We start from the raw sequence: 16,563 nt of genomic DNA on the forward strand, positions 1-16,563 counted from the left end.
GAGCATTACAGGTGAACAGGATTTGCTGAGCAGTGAATAGTGAGAGCAGAACACACAGAAATTTTTGGAGAGAAGCATTTGCTTTATAAAACCACTTCAGAGAGCTCAAACAGATTCTGAAGCAAACAGACATTGTACAACCAATACCAACACAACTATTTTTAGTAATAAAATAAAATATTTAGTAAATATTTTCCTGGCTCCTGTCTATGAAAAGAGAGTTGAGTTAGTCACATTGTACATTCAGCATTTATGATTTACTCCATTCAATAGCTTACTGTGAAAAACTATGGTGCAGATAACAGGGATACTTACAGTCTGATGTGGGTGTATTAAGCAAGCCACAATTTAACATTTTATTATAGATTTTCTACAGATACCAAAGAAAAAAGAAACCTTCCTTTTATTACAAATTAATAATGAGAAATCTTATCAAAAATCTGAGAAATTGAGTTTATCTGACAGACAAAACAGTGCTATGTTCTGGCTATATAAGCAGGCCTTTTTTTCTTGATTCTTTTGTTTACATGGAACATTGTCTGAAATCCTGCAATTCTTTTAAACCCATTTTTCTCTTGGCTGCAGCTAACAATTTCTAATTGGGAAAAGTGAAGGTTACTTAAGGGTTTTCCTAGTAGAGCAGCAGATGCATGTCAGTTCTTAATTTCTCTCTTTTCATTCCAAAGCTGATCTCAGTATGCAGTGTTACTTGTTCAGCTTTGTCTATTTCTATTAGCAAATACTTTGTGAGAAACATACTTGCACAATTCCAGTCCCACTATAACTACAATAATCACAGTTGGAATTCTTGATATAATAAGCTGAGAAGCAACTCATCTCAACAAAGAGGAAGTCAGGCAAAAGTGACAGGAGGCCTGTATAGACCAACAAGGTGTTCTTGGCCAAACTTAAACACAAAAAAGAAGATGGAAGCAACAGTAGGTCACATGGGAGTAATATAATGACACTGTCTAAGCAAACAGGGACTAAGTTAAGAAAAATAAAGCTTGAAATTGGATCTGGCCAGAGACATCGAGGGCAGCTAAAAGGGCTTCTCCAAGTACCTCAGTGACAAAAGAACTAGGGGAAGTGTGAGACTTTTCCTGAAGGAAACAGGAGACCTTGTTACCCAGGGTACTGAAAAGGTTGAGGTACTGAATGCATTCTTTCCCATAGTGTTTACCAGGAAGACTGGCCTTTGGGAATCCCAGGTTTCAGAGTCCAGGCTGAAAGACTGGATGAAGGAAGATGCACCTTGTACGGAAGAGGATCGGGTCAAGGAGTACTTGAGCAAATTGGATTTTCATAAGTTCATAGGCCTTGACAGAATGCACCAGTGAGAGTGAGTGTTGAGGAAACTGGCAGATATGATTGTGAGGCCACTCTATATCTTTGCCTGATCATGGCAACTGGGTCCAAGATTGAGGAAACCAAATGTCACGCCTATCTTTAAGGATGGCAGAGTAGACCCAGGGGAACCACAGCCTGGTCAGCCTCACCTTGATTCCTGGGAAGGTGATCACCAGATTAATAGATAATATCTTCCTGGAACTCAATAAGGCCTTTGCCCCCAGTAAGGTACTCAGAGAAAAGCTATTGAAGTATGGGACAGATAAGCAGACAGTGGGATGGATCAAACACTGGCTGAACCCAGAGGGTAGTCTAGTTGGAGGCTAGTAGCAAACATAATATCTCAAGGGTAAATACTAGGTCCAGTCTTGCTCAGTATCTTCATTAACAGGCTGGACAATTGGGTAGAGTGTCCTGGGACACTTCAGCCTGGATGAGGCCCAGGGTAGACTTAATATGTGTTAAAATACCTGAAGGGAGACTGCAAAGATGATGGAGCCAGGCTATTATCAGTGGCACCCAGTGCTATAACAAGAAGCGCTGGGCACAAATTGGAACAAAAGTTCTGTCTAAATGACACGGTATCAAAGAATGGCTTGGGTTGAAAGGTATCTTAAAAATTGCCTAGTTCTAACCCCTTTGCCATGCCAGTGGATGACAGGGAAGACATTCACTAGCTCAAGTTGCCCTGGGTTCTACCCATTCTGGCCTTGAACATCTCCAGAGACAGAGTATCCACAACCTCCCTGAGCAACCTATTTCAATGTCTCAACAACCCCCGAATAAAAAAAAATCATTCAAACATCTAGACCTCCACTCTTTTAGTTTTAAACCATTTTCCAATTGCTGTTTGACTGCATAAGTCACTCTCCTTACTGTTTATAAACTCCTTTTAAATACTGAAAGGCTGCAATGCCATCTTCCTTAAGCCTTTTCTAAGCTGAACAAGTCTGGCTCCTTTAATCTTGCCTCATAAGAGAGGTGCTCCAGCATTCTGATTATCTTTGAGGCTCTCCTCTGTACCTTCCTCATCAGTTCCACATTTTTCTAGTACTGGGCATCCCAGATCTGGATTCAGTACTCCAGATGAGGCCTCACAAGTGCTGAATAAAGGGAGACAATCACCTCCCTTGCCCTTCTTGCCACCCCTCTTTTGATGCAGCCCAGGACACAGCTGGGTTTCTGGGCTGCAAGAGCATACTGATGGCTCATTTCAAGCTTTTTGCCTGCCAGAACTCTCAGGTCCTTCCCTGCAGGGCTGCACTCCTGAGTTCTTTTCCCAATCTGTACACATAATTGAGATTGCCCCAACCCAAATGAAGCACCTTGAAGCTTGATCAATCTGATAGCTATCAGCGAGTAGCTGGATAATGAGGGGAGAGCAGTGGATTCTGCGTAATGGCTTCAGAAAAGCATTTGTCACTGTCTTCCTCAATATCCTCATAGAGAAAATTAGGAAGTGTGGGATAGGTGGGTGGACAGTGAGGTGGACTAAGAACTGTTTGACTAGCAGAGTTCAGACAGTTGTGATCATAGAATTACCAAGGTTGTCAAAGATCTACAAGATCATCCAGTCCAACTGTTCACCTATCACCAGTAGTTCTCACTATACCATGTCTCTCACACAATATTTAAATGTTACTTGAACACCTCCAGGTCCTGTGACTCCACTGCGTCCCTGGGCAGCCCATTCCAGCACATGACCACTCTTTCAGAAAAGTACTATTTCCTAACATCTCGCTTGGATCTCCCCTGGTGCAACTTGAGGCCAGCAGCACAGAGTCTAGTCGGAGGCCTGTAGCTAGCAGTGATCCCCAGGGATCTGTATTTGGTCCAGTCTTGTTTTCATAAATGACTTGGATGAAGGGGTAGAATGCGCCCTCAGCAAATTTACTGAAGATACAAAGTGGGGAGGAGTGGCTAACACACCAGAAAGCTGTGCTGCTATTCCGTGAGACAAATGGGCAGGCTGGGGAGCTGGTCAGAGAGGAACCTTACGAGGTTCAGCAAGTTCTGGTGTAGAGTTCTACACATAGGGAGTGATAACTGCATGCAACAGTACAAATTAGGGTCTGACCCACTGGAGAGTGGAGAACGACTAAGGTGTTTTGGTGAACAGCAGGTTCACCATGAACCAGCAATTTGCCCCTGTGGAAAAGAAGATCAATGGTATCCTGGGGAGTACTAAAATGAACTTGGCCAGCAGATCAAAGGATATTCTTCTCCTCCTCTACTCTGCCATGATGAAGACACATCTGGAGTACTGGGTTCAGTTTTGGGCTCCCCAGTTTGAAAGAGGCAGGTAATTCTACACAGTCTAGCAGAATAATGAGGAAAGGCTGAGAAACCTGTTACTGTACAAACTGGAAAAGGCTGAGTGAGGTAGGCTGATACTTATAAATATCTAGTGGGCAGGAGACAAATGGATGCGGCTGGGTTCTTTTCGGTGCTGCCCAGCAACAGAACAAGAGGCAATGGGCACAAGTTGGAATATGGAAAGTTCCATACGAACATGAGAAAAAACTTTTTTACCTTGAGGGTTACAAAGCACCCAAACAAGCTGACGAGAGAGGTTTTGGAGTCTCCTATGAACAGGTACTCAAAACCTGTCTGGGCACTTTCTTTTGTAACCTGCTGTAGGGAATCTGCTTTAGCAGAGAGGTTAACACAGGCAGTCTGCAGAGGTCCCTTCCAGTCCCTACAATTCTGTGGTTCTTTGATTCTGTGATGAGCTAGAAATAACATGTTTGTTTGTTTGTTTTTCTCTCATATTGTTTAGATAAGAAATCCTTGGAGTTTAAAATCAAGTTAAATCTGTTTAAGTAGCAGATTACAAGAGACTTTGGTCTGTAATAAACTAGGTCTGATGGCAGTGGAAGTACCTTCCATTCATACGTGACCTATTTTAAAGTCATCCTGAAAAAGTAATTAATACCTGTCATTGCAAATAATTACTGATAGAAATATCAAATATTGAAAATATTAAGAAATTATGTATGTCTTTTAATCTAACAAATAATTAGCTAGATGTTTTACATAGCCACAAGAAGTTGTGTTGTGAACTTCCTGTGATCAAATCAGTCACATTTCTTCATGTTTAATTAGCTGGTTCACTTAGAATGTGCAGCAATATACTTTCTATTTTTTATCTATTTTTACTTTTATGGGAAAGTTATAATATAAAGGAACTTGGTAGCAAAGGATGAATTGCAGGAGTGGGCCATACGTGAGTTTCAGCAAACGAATTCACTGTAAGGAGGCTGTTATTTCCTTTCTCATTTCTACCTTCTACTGCTATACTCCTAATCTGATCAAACTAAAATTTATTCATTTCCCTCCTACAAATTTGCAGTCAGCAGCTACATATTGTGGAAACCCACCCTTCTCATAAGGCTTAAATATTTTATCATAATATGGACTAACACTAAAAAGTAAAAAGTAACGTGCTTCTGACTTCAAGGGAATTCTTGATGAGGGTCTGCAATTTGGCAAGAATTGCTCAGTAATTCTGTGTTTAAAACATGAATAACTTCTTTATACACAAACATACAACTAACAATAAGTCTATTGTATTGTTATTACAGTGTGTTGTAAGACAGCCTGTGCACCAGCTGTTCTTGTTTACAGCATGAGAAAACTCTGCTTCATCATAAAGGCTTATGTTTAAACAGAAAATGTTGCATATATTCTGCTCATGCTATAAGCATGTAGTTCTTGTGAACCATTATATGAACTAACTATAAAATTTGGTGATCACTTAGATTTAATTAGGTTGTGGTTGAACCAACCTTGATCTTTCACCTTGTATGCTCTGTATATATATCTATGCACAGATATGAATGTACACAAATTTAAATTAGAAAAATACATGTTTATTATTACACTTGTCTACTAAATAGGTAACAAGGTGCCATTATCACTACGTCAAATTAATTTATTTGGCTTAATTTACTGAGTTAATTTGTATCCTCTTCTGTTTTCTCCAAATCAGTCTGTATTTAATCTAAAAGATTGTGTCAACATATGCAATATGTAGAGTGCCCTTCTATTTATGCAATGCTGATAATAAGCCACCACACAATTCCTCTTAAGTTCTCAGTAATGAAGTGCTGGCATGCCTCTGATTTTTCTCCACATGGTTTTAACGAAGAGCTTTTCAGTTTTACTGGTATATAATTAGAATATATGCACAAATTCCACTCTATTGCTTCAATGTAATTAAAGATCTTTCTTCAAGAAGAAAATTATAAAGCTTTTTAAGCAGAGAAAATCCTTGACTAAAAGCATTTTTATGCATGAATCAATCTTCTGAAATATTTCTGAAAACAATTAATAATGGTCCGTTTAAGAGAAACCATCTAAGTTTTTCAGTGTGGGAGAGGAGTTTCTCAATGTTGTCTTCTGCATAACTTTTATAACTGTCAGGAAGTGCAGAATGTTCAGTCATTCTGCTCATGCAGAAGATAAAAAACCCCTTTTGTGATAATTAGTTTAAATAAATCTCTTGACAGCAGCATTATTTGTCTATCTGGATGCATTATACTCCAGTAAAGCATAGAACAGAAGACCCCCTCCTACTCAAAAAATAGACACTATTGGACTGTACAAGTAATACTAAGTTATTCCAACTTTGCTTCCTCTTTCAAAGGATGCCCTGAGTGCAACAGGGACAGCTAACAGACACAGCAACAGATACAATGCTCAGCTTCTTCTGTTGCAGTCACTGAAACATTGGAGCATGGCTATCAATGGCTACCAGCTGACAGGCAAGGATGGAAGGGAGGAAGCATTGCCTTCTATGTCAACAAAGAAATGGTGTGAAGAGCTGTCCTTGAAGAATGACCATTAGCAAGCCAAAAGCTTACACGTGAGAGTTAAAGACAAAAAAAGTGGGAGCCTTGTACTCGATGCCCACTACAGGCTGCCTGTTGAAGCATTTTTCCTTCAACTACAGGTGACATCACAAACAAAGGCTTTCATTCTGCTGGGGGAATTCAACCACCACTGGAAAAATATCACAGCAAGCTACATTCCAGGAGGCTCCTGATTTATCCTGCATTGAGGATAAATTCCTGAGTCAAGTAATAGATGCCCTTCTGGGGAACTAGAAGAACTGTTTGGTCACAGCTTGAACTAGTGGTTGATCCTTCTGGAAGCTATGCTAAGGCACATGGAGAAGAGGGAGGTGGCGTGGAACAGCTTGCATGGCTTCTCCAAAGGCAAGTCCTGCCTAACCAACTAACCAACTAAGTGACCTTCCATGATGGCATAACCTCATCAATTGATGATGGAGGAGCTACTGATGTCAGCTATCTGCAGTCCTGAATATCCTTTGATATGGTCCCCCACAACTTCTTTCTCTCTAAATTGAAAAGATAGGAATCTGATGGGTGGACTGTTTGATGCATAAGGGAATAGTTGCAAGGTCATACCCAGAGTGTGATGTTAAGTCACTCAGTGTCTGACTGGAGATCAGTGGGAGGTCATTCTCAGTGTGGAGCATTATGGAAAAAGTGTACAACATCCAAACTATGTAGGCCACTCTAAAAGTAATGCATCTTATTTGCATGGAAACTAATACAAAGAGCACAATAATGCTTTGATAGAGCAAATTCTGAGCTACAAATGCTATTTTTCAGTATCAATACCACTATTAACTATGTGTTTTCACCAGTGATGAACAGGCGACTGCATACCGTGCTTGTAAATATCTGCAGCAGCAGAGACATTCCACTGTCACCACTGCTGAAAGGCATTACCTTACAGCTCACATCCACTTTTTGGTCTCCATAAACATTCAGAAAGCACTGATGAATATCAGTGGGTACCTTGTGTGCCCCGGTGGCAGGAATGCTGCATTGCAATACCGGGGCCCGGGTGTTCGAATCCCCCTGTGGTGCAAGTGGTAGAAGTGCCACCCTGCAGCACAGAGGCTCGAATCCCGGGGGTTAGACTCGATGATCTCTAAGGTCCTTTCCAACCCACATGAGACTATTACTATTACTATTACTATTACTACCTTTTCTTTTCCTCAGGGGGGAAGTCAATGACACACATTTGCTTCATCTGCTCTTCCATGTCAGAGGTCATTTGGTCAGACTGCCCTTCCTTCAGCGATCTGTTGCATTGCCATGCAACAACATTACACAAAGTAATGAAATGTTGGTGGGAAGGTTCAATTGCACTTGCCATACAACCAACTTCTGCCTCTGATGTCACAGGCCAATATAAGGAGACTACTTTTGGAGCAGTCCTCATATAGATTGAAATGATCATCATGAATTTCCTACTACCTGCAAGCCTATAATTTGAGACTTTTAATCTTCTACCCTTCTAAATCAGTGAGATCAAAGGAATTTCAAATTAAGATCCTGGCATTACATCTTGATTAAAAAGTTTTAATGCTCTTTTTTTTAGTAATCTTTGAAAACTGAGTTGTTTGTATTTGCTTATTATTATTATTATTATTTTTGCTTAAATTATTATTATTTTTTTTGCTTATTATTATTATTTTTTTAAGATTTGTAAGGTGAAAATAGTACAAAGATGGTAATAATACAAGAAGGATGGTGCTAAATATCCAAAAGGTTATATATAGTAAAAACTCATCAGTATAGAAGCCTTCAGTCTGGTGGAAAACACTGAGGCAACCTCCACAAAGGAGCAGTCTCCAAGAGATGCTACCTTAGTGGTGGTCAGCCCTTGAATGAAGTCTAGAAGAGGTGGAGTCAAGCTCCACCCCTTCCGGGAGCACAGATGAATTACCCTCATCTGTGCTCCCACAGCTGACCCGACACTTGCCTCAGCTGATTAATCAAAGATTCAGGCTGTGATTACCATTTACCCATACAAGATTACATTAAATTAGCAGGACCTGTTGATTCTCTCAAGGATAGAGAAGCATTGCAGAAAGATCTTTATAAACTGGGGGGCCGGGCAATTACCAGGAACATGAAGTTTAACAAGAGTAAGTACCAGATTCTGCACTTGGAATGAGGGAACCCCTTACATACATACAGAAACAAGGGGATGAGAAGAACAGTAGCCACACAGAAAGAGATCTCAGGCTTCTAGTTGAGAAGCTGAATCAAGTCAGCAGTGTGCCCTGACAGCCAAAGGAACCAATTAGAGTGCATCAGGCCCAGCACTGCCCCTTGACAAGGGAAGGAGTTATCCCACTCTGCTCTGCACTGATGCAGCTTTACCTTGAGAACTGGATTCAGATTTGACTGCCACAATGTAAGAAGGACACAGAAATATTAGAGAGCCTCCAAAAGTAACAAAGATGGTGAACTGTTCAGAAGGCAAGATGTGTAAGTAGTGGCTGGAGTCCCTTGGTTTGTTCAGCTCAGAGAAGAGGAAGCTGAACAAAGAACTCATGATGGCTCAGATCTCATCATGAGGAAGTGGAGGAGTAGCACTGAACTCTGCTCTCTGGTGACAGAGGTAGGACCTGAGGAAGCAGCAAGGAGAGGTCAAGTTGGAGATTAGGAAAAGGTTCTTCATCAGAGCTGGGCACTGGAGCTGGCTCCTCGAGGTGCTGGTCATGGCCCCATACTGCTGGAGTTCAAGAAGTGTTTAGACACTTCTCTCAGACATGGGGTTTGAATTTTGGGTAGTCCTGTGTGGAGCCAGGAGTTGAATTCAATTATTCCTGTGGTTCCCTTCCAACTTGCATTCTATGATATTTATGTACCTGAACCGACGTACAGAAATTATCAGCAAAATTGCCAAAAATCTTCATTGATTTGAATTCCAAATTTAATCAGTATCTGATAGAAACACTGCAAGGATCTACGCAGCAGCAGTAGTTATTTGCAGAATGAAGTGGGCATTAAAAAATATATGCACTGGGTTTCATCTCATCTGCCTTCATATGGGTACTGTACAGATATTTATTCACAAGTAAGCAGGTGATACTGGATTTCCCTTATGGTGAGGGGGGAAAATAGTAAATTTCATGACACTGATCTGTGGCAGCTGATCTGCCTCAGATACTAGCTTTAAACTGAGATAAGCCATTTGCTAGAATTACATTTCTTATTTTGCTAGGTACATGAAGGGGACCTGAAGTTGTAGCTCAGAATGCGCTACAATTAACTGATATTAACACCTACCTCTAGCACTAGCATCTTCTGTGATCTTCATTTGAAGACCATGCATACATTCTGTAAGAGCCATCCCTGTAATGTGTTTGAATAACTGCTCTTGATGAAATGATGAATTTTCTTTCTTTTTTCGCTCAATATTCTTACATTTGTGTACTCACAAATTATAATACTTTGTCCAGCATAATGTCTATAACTGTGAAAATTGCCAGAATCTCTTTCCCTCAACTGCAACAAAAATAAACAATAAACATACACCAAATTTGAGATTGTAAAAAAATGACTGACCACTCAGGTATTAGAGATATTTGATGTTTTTGTTGTACATAAACAAGTAAAATATTATTATTATAACATCCTGACCTGGACCACTTGGCTGTTCCAGTTTCCTTTCTGTCTCTGTGCTTTCTCTTATTCATTTTCTCTCACTTATACCATCCAGATGTGTATCTCTCACAGTCCTCTACTGTATTGTCTTATTTATCTGCACTACTAGTAAATTAAATACTTTCCTGTCCCTTGGACTTTGAACATCTTCATACTCATTCTCTGATTAAAATCATCTCTTACAAATTCTGGCCAAGAATCAAGATCATTCAAAGAACTTCCCAGTATGAGTGTTGTTAACAACTCCATTAATTTCTCCCTGTTTTAAATTGTTTTCTGTCAGGATTAGAGTTTGGCTTCTTAGGTAAGGAACTTCATCCTTTGTGTATTTGTAAAATGGCATACATATTTACAGTCATACATTTCTGAAGTCCTGTATACATGAAAATCATAGTATGACCCTGTCTGCATAAACATTTTGAGTATGAAGTTAAAGATTTGTTATAAAAATATGCATAGAGTAAGCAACACAGAAATGTTATAAAAACATATAAATAAATCTAAGTTTATACCAAAAAAGCCTATTCATAAATATACAGTCAACAACTAAAATTATCTTTCATTGTATGCTATGCACAATCTGTATCAACTTTCCAAATTTGTGTAATTGGCAGAAACACCTGGATAAAATGAATTCAGATCAGAAATCTGAGCACTGGTAAGAAGTACCAGTTGCAATTATGAAAAATGTTGCAAATATTTATATTAGAGAACCGTAGTTCCAAAATTGAAATCCTTATTTCACTACCAAAAAAATTTACTCACTTTATTCACCTCAGTCACTATGAATAAAGCAAAGGATTGACAAATAGTCTGTGACACTCCTTCTAGAGATGTTTATCAAAATGGTGTATATTTTTAATTTTGCACTTTAATCTCTTTTTTAGTTTGGAGTCATTCGGGCACTACGGAGTGATAGGTTGATACTATGGAAAAGAAAACCTCTTTACCAAAAAAGAATCCTATTGATCTCATTTTGGGGAATGGGGCGGCCAGTATGTACCTCAACTGCACAACATTGGTACTCAGCACTCCTCTCCATCATACATCTTTAGGGTTCTGTGAGAATGTGTCACTTATCTATCTTTCCTAAATCCAAAATTTGCATGCTCTTAGAGCCAGGTTTACCCATGGATCTAGTGCATTGTCATGCAAAAGCCTGAAAAAATCCTACAGGTGTGAAGTAACTCAGTCAGTAATAGTAGCGTACAACCTCCATGCAGGCATTTATTCTAGAGAAAAAGAAATGACATATCTAGAAGTGCTCTATTTGGCCAGCTAGTCTTCTGACTAAGAATGGTGAATCTTTAACAAACTTATTTTATTTCTGAAAACAGATCTTCATCCTTACAAAAGAGTATGCTAAGCAGCCATGATTCATCCTTGTACTTGAAACAAACCTGTGTCCCATAGCTAAGATGAGGCTATAAGGAAGAGATAGGATTGACTGTCTCATAAAATGATCTGTAACTGCACATCTGTCTAAAATAAAAGCAAATGGAATTATGAAACTACACTGACCCACTTTTCATTGCTGTTCTGAAACATTGTCCTTGAAAGGCAATGGAAAACTGGAAGGTATTAGAGTCAAATAGATTCTAAAAAATAAAAAAATAAAAAAAAATTTTTTTTAAATGTCCAAGGCAATTTTCAGTCCTGAAGAGCTTATTCTTTACATCATAAAGTCATACTGTGATCCCTCTGACCAAGAAGTATATCATTTACATGCCTATCCAACAATCCTTCCTGTTCCCGAAGTCCAGTCCTACCAAGCTTCTGAATCACAGCAATAGCCTGCTCCTCTAGGTGGAGAAAATTTTAAACATGTTTCAGGTACTGAAATAGAAATATATAAATAGCTGACAAAGACAGTGACGACTGTATTCTACCACAAATCATGAAGTTTTTAGCCCAAAACAGATAATAGGTTTAATGAAGCTTATAATAGTAGCTTGAGTGTATGAAGAACATGTTAAGAAAGAATGACTAGCAGAAGTAATGAATGGGAAAAACAAAGAATGAAGCTACACTTTGACTGAGTCTAGTCCTTAGTTACTGCTTTTACTGTTTGATTTTTCTGGATGCCCTGTAAGTAGCAGGATTATTCAGTTTTCTGCAGTCACATAAGCAGCACTTTTTTATGCAATAATAAAACAAGATTTGATACATCTTCCTTTGCTCATTACTTATGTCAGTGAAACATCCAATAGATATACACCAATGTAACTAATTAAGAGCATAATTTGTCCTACTGACTGCAAAAGTAAAAGCTGCAGGTAACATACACAATGGATGCCTAGTAGAGAAAGAAGGAGAACAGATTCCCAAACTGCCAAGCATCTGTTTGTCATTTCTTGTTAAACTGTAAACCTCTTGTAAAGAGGCTGTCTCTTACTGTTTGATTTTAGAGCATCTTAATTCAAAGGAATCTCGATTTTAGCTAAGATGTCTAACTAGTATTATAAATAATAATAAATATTGTACAATAGTAATCTGTAATGTTCTGTGATACATTGTATGTTGAAGACTAATAAGGGTATTTCATTGAAACTGATAGTTCCTACAGTACACCAAGCCCAAGAGAGCTAAAATAAATATTTTAATTAAAAATCAGGTATTTCTGGAAACTTATAAACTTGCTTTTTTTTATTTGGCATTTGGATACTTAATTTTGGAAATGGATGAGAACTGAGAAGTTCTACTAAGTTCGTAGTTTACATTTATCTGGCAGAGAAGTTATCAATTTGGTGTTCTCTATTTCTCAATGAAATTTCTTCAGAGAATTCAGGTAATTAGAACTACCAGAAATGTAATGCTTGTGCAAACAAGGACTATACTTCATCTCATGTGGTCAAATTTGGACACTGTATAAGCAAATAGTTTTTTCCAGCATGACTGTTGTCCTAGATATTCCATTTTTAATGTAGAAATACTGCTGTTAAAACTTAGTGTTTTTATTAAAGAAATAAAGTGGAAAGAGAAACATGAGGCAGGCTTGGAAAACATCAAAAGGAAATAATTCTACAACTGTGTAACCTTTCCTTCACAAATTCCTTCCAAGGAAGGACAGGGATATTAAGGTAAATAGTACTTTTAGGATTTCATAGCAGGAATAATCATAATTATCACATTCCTACAGTAAGTATATAATCACAGCTCTGTGTCGTCCCCCTGTCACCAGCAATTGTGAATTAACTATAGTTATGAGCAAGCTATGTGGTTTTTTTTTCTTGCAACTTTGAGCTTTTTAAAGAACATTTTTAAAGTTCTACTGACCTCTGTAGACACTGAAACATAGAAGTGTTCTTACACTGAGAGAAGTGAGCTTGTTTACGTGCATTTACCTTGCAGTCAGTCCATCAACTCTAGGTTTTAATGAAGCATTTCTCTTCCTTTCAGCAGAACTATTTATTTGTATTAGAAACATGCATAATTTCCAGAATGAGATTCTTGCAGCCACCTGTAGATGCTTCATGAATGACTGACTGATGTATGTAGATAAAACAGGTAGAAGGAAAAAGGATTTGAATTTTAAATCGCGGCTTGCAAACTATTAAATCTCACAGCAGACCTTTCTGGGCAGTACACTGAAGACGCTGAAGATATTTCGTTAGCTGTCTTTTGAAACTGGAATAAATAAATGAACTAAGGACAACAAGCTTTGTTAATTATAACTACAATACCAGTGCTAACCTAGCAATAGGATTAATGATGTACAGCTGCTGATCAACATTAAGAGAAGTCAAGAAAGATTTTATTTTAATATTTGCTATTAAAGATGGCTCACCTGAAGCAGACTTTTTCATCTCTTTTCACCTGCTTTAGGGAAACACCATCTTTCCTTTTGCAGATGATAAGATGGGACAGTTGCCTAGACACTGATGAAGAAAATGTGAATTTTGCTAGGAGAGATGAACTAAACAAGGTTCACAGTGAGGAGAGAGAGAAGCCAGATGGACTCCTCAACTTTGAGCTTGACGTTTGCCACCAGGATCGAGGATATGAGACCCCAGCTACACTGCCGCAGGCCCAGGTGAAACTGCTCTCCAGCTGGGAAGCAGGATGGAATGTAACCAATGCTATTCAGGTAAACTCCTACTGCCCTACTCATTACAACTATCATTTTCAAAATCTGGTCACCATTCAGCCTGTGTTTTTTTTGTTTTGTTTTGTTTTGTTTGTTTGTTTTAAACCTGCCATCATTCTGCAATATTCTGAATGATCTGTGAATTTATTAGTAATATATTTCAACCTTCCTGCATAAGATTAACACTGTAAAAACATTGCTCCAAAGGGAATTAAAAAAGACAGGGATGTTTCTTAAAGTTTCAGAAATATTTAAACTAGTAGAAAATGAAAAGGTGGTGACTGCATCTGTTTTAAAAGTACGTAAATTTTGGTAAGTAAATTTTTGGTAAGTATATTTTAATTCAATTACAGAGAAGTATGAGAAATATGAAATAAATACCTCCTAGAATCAGGACAGTAAGAGTTAGATTGAGGTCAAATATTTTCTGATTTGCAATTTACACTAGATATGAACTGGAGCACGAAACATACTGTGATAATACTTTTCAGTGTTAAAGAAAATAGTTAAGTTGGAAAGACTTAAGGGATCTGGTCTTAGCATTTTCTGTGGAGTCCAAGTCCTTTTTCTGTGCCCTTAAATTTAGCATTAAATGTTTTAGATTTTTTTTCTCACACTTCATGATTCATTTCCTTACAAAATTCAATCATTACAACTGAATTTGTGTCTGACATGGTAATAAGAAAGTGGTACCCACAGACACATCTAGTCCCAGTAACTGTTTGACTCTTTTATAGCACTCCAATTATACAAAAATAATCCTTCCAATGTCACATAAGTCTGTGCTAATGCTGATGAATGTTTGTTTATGTGTGCAGTTCATCCCTAAGTTCTGCAAAGGAGTAAAAGAAAAAGGACATATTTTAACCTTGCTGCATTTTCAAACGTGAGCACCACCACACGAGAGTCAATGTAATAACATTTAGGGCACAGTATCATATCATACTCAGAAGGGATTTGGCTGTGAATAGAGGTCCTAAAATTGCCAAATTACTTTTTTGTAACACTTTTTCTCTTCAATATCTCTCCTCACCATCTTGTCAGGGTGGGAGCCTGGGATGAGAGCCCATTGATATCACTGTGAGTTTTGCCTTTGATTTAACCTAAGCCAAGATTTCATTCTGGAACTCAGTTTTGTCAATATTTGCCATATGACCTTTTAACAAGTCACATTCTCTCTCTCCCACTCACTGTTTTTCCTTGTGAAAAACAAAAGCAATAATGTCTCTGTACTACATCAAATTACCTAAAATATCTCGATGTCTTTATGTAGACAATTACTAATAATCATTAATATTATGTCTTCCAGCTCAAAAATAGATCTGTTACATAGAAATGTCCATTTAAAAACAGGAGAAATTCAAGCTAACTTACCCATTCACATCAGTAACTATGGTCTGAGCTAAAACTTTCAGCATTGTAAGCTTTGCACATTGCTCATTAGAAATCATAATAAAAAGAGAAGGCAGATACTACTGTACTGAGCTTTTCTTCTAAAGCAGATGGCAAAACCTGGGAGCTACAGTTCATCTAAAAGAATTAACAAAATGTTCTAATGATACAACTCAGTGCTGAGTACATATGGGAGCACATATGTGCATGTGCATGCACTTTTCCTATTTCCCAGTACCTTGGCATCCCATTTAGGCAAAACAGCAGAGAAGGGAAAGGGGAAAGGTAGAGGAGAAGAAGAGAATATTGGTTGGGCATCTGTGAGGAAAAAAATAACAGTTTGAAGAGATTTCTGTAAATAGCTTAGTAGAGAAGATTAGAATTACCTGAATAATAATTAAAGTAATCCAAACATTCTTGGCTGGTGAAAGCAATCTGTGCCAAAAGGACAGTGGTTTTTGGCCTGCCCAGAGGAAAGGGCAGAAGTGTTTTGCATGACAATTAGAGATAAATATTTAAGCAGAATTTGGAGGTGTTTTAATTAGATATTCCAGTGGATGCTGTTAGTCTAGAAGTGAAAATATTTTCTGAAATTACTTTCATATTTATAATGAGAATAAGTACTGCTTTGGTCCCCAGAATTAAATAGAAGTGCTTTCTTAGATTGTTTAAAATGCAAATGTTTTCAATCAATGACATAGTTTTTGTTTGTTTGTTTGTTTTTTAATTTCAACTGAAGAATTGTGCAGCTTTGATGACAATGCTGTTTATGTAAATGATTGCTTTTAAAGTTTCCAGGGAAACACGTTTCATACTCTAACACTGCACAGGCAAATGAAAATCTATATCCAGTTAATCTGGGTAACGACAGAGACCATAAACCTGAGTTAATTTGAATGGGAAAATGAACAGTATAATCTGTCAGAGTGATGCAAGTGGTATTTGTGTAGAGCAGTAAAAGGCCAAAAAATTTTGTACTAACTTGTACAGTACCTCTGGATATATGAGCAAAGCAACAGTAGGAAGAAAAAAAAAAACAGTTAAATTCTAATGTTATAGCCTTTCATAGCAGAACCAAAGTTCATGTTATTATGACTGTAATTTACATCACTGTAAGTCTACCTTGCCTTATTTGGTCTCAGCAGGAGAAGTAAGTTTAACAATTCAAAAACTCAGCCACCTTACCAGGCAATTCCAAAGTACAATTACATTCAGTTCCATGTTGCTTGTATAGTCTTT

The 16,563-nt window shown here is 38.0% G+C and overlaps 1 protein-coding gene across 1 annotated transcript in view; it reads left to right on the forward strand.

The window, feature by feature from the left end:
- The first annotated feature begins 3,479 nt into the window (after positions 1-3,479).
- LOC107311710 (vesicular inhibitory amino acid transporter-like) overlaps positions 3,480-16,563 on the forward strand; it is a 32,968-nt gene continuing 19,884 nt past the window's right edge. The window contains exons 1-2 of the mRNA XM_015858468.1: positions 3,480-3,652; positions 13,671-13,932. Of these exons, the coding sequence (XP_015713954.1) occupies positions 3,480-3,652; positions 13,671-13,932 (435 nt within the window). The remainder of the gene's footprint in view (positions 3,653-13,670; positions 13,933-16,563) is intronic.

This window comes from Coturnix japonica, chromosome 3, assembly GCF_001577835.2.
Source record: "Coturnix japonica isolate 7356 chromosome 3, Coturnix japonica 2.1, whole genome shotgun sequence".
Classification (NCBI taxonomy): Eukaryota; Metazoa; Chordata; class Aves; order Galliformes; family Phasianidae; genus Coturnix; species Coturnix japonica.